General features: G+C 45.7%; 1 protein-coding gene across 1 annotated transcript in view; it reads right to left on the reverse strand.

The window, feature by feature from the left end:
- Window positions 1-5862, reverse strand: part of FRAS1 (Fraser extracellular matrix complex subunit 1) — a 176856-nt gene that overhangs the window by 9660 nt on the left and 161334 nt on the right. Inside the window, exons 61-65 of the mRNA XM_085308858.1 lie at window positions 4804-4991; window positions 4346-4621; window positions 3047-3279; window positions 2483-2643; window positions 1775-1989 (exon numbers count right to left, since the gene is read on the reverse strand). Of these exons, the coding sequence (XP_085164984.1) occupies window positions 1775-1989; window positions 2483-2643; window positions 3047-3279; window positions 4346-4621; window positions 4804-4991 (1073 nt within the window). The remainder of the gene's footprint in view (window positions 1-1774; window positions 1990-2482; window positions 2644-3046; window positions 3280-4345; window positions 4622-4803; window positions 4992-5862) is intronic.

Here is a 5862-nt window from a genome sequence, read left to right on the forward strand (position 1 = left end):
CACCTAAAGGTTTAAAACAATGAATGAGCTCTGGGCTTCTTGTTTGTATTATTGGAATAATAAAACAAACAAGGTAACATCCCTGACCAGTGAAGAGCAGAATTTTGGAAAGGGCTCAATAAAGCCCTGATCTGCTGGGCATGTTTAGCTCAGTTGGGTAGAGTGTGGTGCTGCTAATGCCAAGGTCACGGGTTCAGTCCCCRTATGGGGCTGTGCTGAGTGTCGGACTAGATGATCTCCTGAGGTCCCTTCCAACCTTACCAACCTATGAACATATGAACATCTACCTGCAGTCAAGGAGAGTTGGTTCACTGCTCCCAGTGTAGACACAGAGTTAAATCAGCCCTTCTGATTGTGGAAACCYTCAGGAGATTTCTCCAAGGAGGAAAGAAATCTAAGAGTTATAGCCCAGAATCAGCTGAAAGTGTGTGCATCATTCTAGACCTACTAATACATGGACCTGAATATATGTAATGGGCATAAATAAAGACAATCTCTCTGTGGGTAGTGAAAGGCATACAAGTTCTCCAAACTCACTGCAATGCTAATACACAGAAATACACTAAATAATGCACTATAAACAATTAGCTCATTTCAAAAAAAAAAAAAACTATCGCTGGACTGCCATTTGAAAATTATCCATCAAAAACGGTTGGGAAAAAAATATACGCAAATACAGAGTGCTCCTCACAGGCTACAAAGTCCCAACAGCAAGTCAGAGCTGACTGTAGGTACTTTGGACAAACATGCAGCTTAAATAAGTGCATCTCTCCTAATGCTAAAGTACACTGTTGTCATTCACACCRCAAACAAAAGGAGCTGTGCTTCATTCTCCCCCCCCCCCAAAAAAGCGCTTCTAATTTCATGATTTTTTTAAAAAAAAAAAAAACTATTTGGCTTGCTCAGAACTGCCCACAAGAACTTCTGCAACAGTGCAGCGTCCTGGCTGAATACAACGTTTATTATCTCCAGAAGGCAGCTGGTACTCTCCAAGCCCCTCGCAGAGCCTGAGGAGACACATTCCAAACCGGYTGGCAGCAGCCTCCACGTGCTAAATTATGCAGTCGTTCAGTTCAAGTAGCTCCTCTGCATTTGTGCCAACAATTGGAACTATAAAAGGAAAGTTTAAAAAGTATTCCACATTGTCAGGAATTAAAAGACACCACGCTGAGCATAACATTCTGACTGGGAATTTACTGTAARAATCTAACGCAGGGGACATACTCCCTCGAGCCAAGATGTACATGTATAATCTGTCCATAAGAGGGCAGTGGGACACACCAAAGCAGGGAAAGACATTCTTTTGTAAAATAATGTTGCTGCCTTGTAGTCGGTAAACTAAGAAATGTCATCAAAAATCCCATGACCTCTCTCCACTGAACTACTGGGGGGTACAAACTGATGTGTTTCTACTCCCCTTCTTTGCTCATATACCACAGCTAAGAATGCAGTCAAAACTGTTAAAGAATACAGCACAGACGAGAATGTTTTGTAGCGCCAGTACCCCCATTATATTTTTTAAAATGCACTGTRTATTTATAAGCTCTTACTCTTGAATGAAACCTACCTACTCCAAATAAAATAAATGAATGAGATATATTTCACAAAGTACTACTCTTCTTTTGCTAAGAGGAAAGAAAAMCCAAACATGCCTCTGCTGTACAGAGTAGAAGAGCAGATATACCTAATAAATATTCATAACCACACGGGAGAGCTTTGCCTGAGAATGGACAAAGATCTGGATTAGGTGAAAGAGCTTCAGACACGGTCTCACCTGAAAGTCAGCAGTTACAGAGCCTCCGCAGATGTCAATTAACTCGGTCATGTCATAATAAGCGTTGAAAGTCCAAATACAGCTCTTCAGGTTGAGATGTTTGTAGAGCTGGATTGTCTTTGGCTCTCTCACTGTGGGGTCAAACTGGTAGGGACGGTCATACCCAGGACCAAGAACGATACTGTCCTGGGTCACTTCGTCCAGGAATCCTGCCTCTGGAATCAAGAGACATCAGAAAACCTRTCACTCTAGATTTTTATCAGCTTGAAGCCAAGTACTGAGGTCCTGTTTTCACTCTCAAATCATGTCAGTGCTTTTTATACTAGAGCTTAATAGCTCCTCTCCATTATCCTAGAGGTCAAATTGAATACATAGCACTCTTCATGGGTAAAAACATTACAGCAACAGAGTAACAAAATTACAAACCTATTCACTAAAGGTTAAACTTCAAAAAATGCAAAACAACTTGGGTATAAAATGAACAGTCTGAAATGCAATAGCCCCTGCTCGCTGTGAAGCAGGTTGCATTCACAGACCACATGACCCTGACTGTCAGGAAATTCTGCTCACTGTTGTTAGCAGGGGAAGACGATTTTTTTTTTACATAATATCAAAAGCACCCAGAGGAAGACAGAGCCCTCTCTGCATTTCTTTACTGGCTTCCCCAAACCCCAGATTCAGAAAACAATAGCTGACTTTAAGGATTACCTGAGATGCCTTTAAGGTCTCGGATGGTGACTAGGTTTGAGCAGACATGCTGGTGCCTGTAGATAGACTCAGAGAGCAGGAAATGCAGATTGTGCAGCGGCAGGGTGGAGATGAGGGGTAGCATCCCATCCTGATGAGGAATTTGCACCGAGATGTGGATCCTGGAACAAACAGTGGATGAGACGGCAGAACAAGCTGCCTTGGGAGGCACAAGAGCCTCATACACCAACCTACGCCACAAAGAAGCAGTGCATAGGCAGGGTAAGCCTGGTAGTGACAGTCTGGTATTTAGATACAGCTGGATTTCCTTATCTATGCATTTGCTCTTCAAAATGTCCCACCAACTCCCAGATCACTCCCTGCAGGGAAGAGCACCTCTGCGGTGGAGTGGGGCAAGAGGAAGTGAGCATGAGCGCTGYCCTGGACACCCTGCACTGCTCACGAGAGCACGCTGCACGGAGGGATGTGGCTTCGGACGTGCACTCTCCTTGCAGCCCAGGCCAGCCCTGTAATCCCAAGGGGCTTCGAGGAGAACCGCGCACGCACCCTGCTCCCAGCTCACACCTATTGGGATGTTCCTTGTGTTTSACGTCCAAGTACTTCAGAGTGGCAATGAACGACTGTGCCTGGAAACCTCGGGCCGTTCCTGCTACTACTGGGGTGTGACAAATGGCACTGTCTGTCCCGATGGTAACTATGTTGCTTCTCAGGGGGGTCCCCACATGGCCAGCCTTGTCCACAGCCTTGGCCACACAGCGCACGTGGAACCGTCGGCTGAAATAAATGCTGTCCAGCACCTGCAGGCAATGAGGAGAGACAAACRTGCATGGGAGTCAAAAGCACCTTTGTAGTGATATCTTACCGCATCCCCAAACCACTTTGCCCTGGTGCTTTGATATGGCACAGAGGACAGGCACACACCTGCACGTGCACACTAGGAGCATGCACGTAGCAGCACCTGCCTGGCCATTCTGGCATGTAGTCATGACTGGCCTTGTTATCCATGCTGCAGAAGACACGCTGATATGTCATGTGCTCTACAGCCGCCTAACTCTGCCCACATACTGAAAGAAGGGGAAGAGGGAGCCTGAGATATCACAACCTGCCAAGCTCCACCTGTCCCTGGCCACCAGAAAGTTACCAAAGTGTCTGAGTGCTCACAGCTACTTCCCAAGTCGACAGAAGYAGTGTTTTTGGCAGGCTCAGTGAAAAATAGTACTAAATTTTCCAAAGCCTGAAGAAAAAACAAATCCCCAAACAGGCCCCYTCATTCCAGTTCCCAAGTCCAAGGAGACTTTACATCTTAATCTCTACATACCTGAGGCGTGCACCACCCACCATGCGTTGCTTAGACTCCCCCTCCCCCTCCCCGGTCTTGCACAAGCGGGCACGATCTAGAAACACCTCCGGATGCCTGAAAGATGCTGAGACATCATACACAGTTGGGAGCACCTGGGAAAATCCCCCACARAAAAAGAGTAATTCTGTCTGTGGGGCAGGGCATGAACCATCCAGAGGTCTCACACAGAGGTCTCAGGCCACAAATAGAGCAACAAGGCCAAACAAGCACCTGAAGAACAGTGGCTCATAATCTGAGCCATGCCCCTCCTGCACCATAAGCAGAGAGGAAAGGAAGCAGGTAATCACTCGGCCAGATCCTGGTAACACAGGTTATAGCAGCATACCGAGTTCTCACTCAGGCACAGTCACTTTTCCAAGTGCGCAACTTATCAGCTGCAGTAATGCAACCAATTTCACGTGTGAGTGATCACTCAGCTCACTGACTGAGTTGCCACAAGCCCTCGTCTGACTTGTGTCATGTGSTCTTGTAGCCTTGCCGTGCCAGTACGTATAGTCACATACCTTATGGTTGACGCTAGTGAATGGCGTATTGTCAGTGATGGTTTCAAAAGGTGACCTGGCCCCRTTACCGTCCGTGGGGGTTGCTACTTCCCAGCTGAACTGTACTGAAGACTGATTGATCCCAGCCTCACTGCAGCGTTCCTTCATGACCACATACTTGGGGAAGTGAGGGTCACAAGGAGTGACACAGATGAGTGGATAGCCTGGGGAAGGGGATTTCTTAGCACCCTCTTTGGTAGCTCCTTCCACATGGTCATAATCAGCCAGGGTGACAACCTGCAAAGACGTGAGACTGCAGCATTCACTGGGGGTTCACGGAAAGAACAGCAAAGGCTATCCTTCTTCCCACACACTCCAAGCCTGCTATGTAACTGCACCTCTTAATTTTATTTCAGAAACCTCACTGGGGAATCTGTACTCAAAGGACTAAATCACATTCATCGCAATGGGCAACTTACCACAGGGGGTGCTGGAAGAATCAGGCTCCCCGCTGCCTCTTGATCCAAAATAGTCACTATTGCAGTGCTGGTATCTCCAAGAACAGCATCCACTGGATCATCTGGACCTAGCACCAGYGAGAAGGACTCATGCCACTCCCGGTCTTCATTGGACATGATCTCCACCTTAAAGATGATGTATTTCACACCTGTGAGAGTATATGTAAGAGAAACAGAAAGAATTCAATTCATCACATTCATGGGCCAGTTGTTACTCTAAAGTTTCCACAGAATACTGAACAGCTTGTCTAGGTCATGACAACTGAAACATTATGATAAAGTACACCTTACRGGTTTTATTCCCACTTACTTCCACTAATAATTGACCTCCCTTCCTCACAGGGATTTATTCTATGCATAAAATTCCAGGTATGACAACTAATCCAATTGATCAGGTGATAGATTTACTAGCAGATGCCATCACAGGATTAATCATGTCTAACTTATATTAGCTGTCTGCTAATAAAAATCTACAGTCCAAAGTACACTCYATCCCTGCTGTGAGCATCTCTGCTCCAACTCTCATGCCAGTATGTAGAGCTGCTTGGTTAGGGCTTCTTGGTCTCAGCAACATGGTCTGAGCAGTCTTAAAAAATCCTGAAAAACCTATGAGCGTTACATTCCCTGAGACCACTTTACTGGCACCTGGCAGACACTAGTGCTTCTTCCTGTGTTACGATCACCCTTCTTGTAATAGCTCGACCCTTTCACATCACAAAATTATGGTTGTAACAAAGTGCAGGGTGTCAGCCTAGGGGAGTTGCACTTACTTTAAAGATGACCACATGGTAGGGCCTTATGCAGTATATTTAAAAAATATTACCAAGAATTCAGAAAAAACACTCCAAAGGAAAAAAGTAAGACCCTTCTCAACTGGCACAGGCACTGTAAAGGGATGAAGAATGGTACTCGAGGGAAAGCATGGTAAGATTTGGGATGGCTTTCCAGTCTTTTCAAGGGACATGAATCCCTGTGAGCAGACAGTCTCAACAATCTTTGTTTTCTTAGATAATTACAGAC

The sequence above is a fragment of the Rhea americana genome, unplaced genomic scaffold, assembly GCF_003343005.1.
Source record: "Rhea americana isolate MKP2758 unplaced genomic scaffold, rheAme1 scaffold_284, whole genome shotgun sequence".
Classification (NCBI taxonomy): Eukaryota; Metazoa; Chordata; class Aves; order Rheiformes; family Rheidae; genus Rhea; species Rhea americana.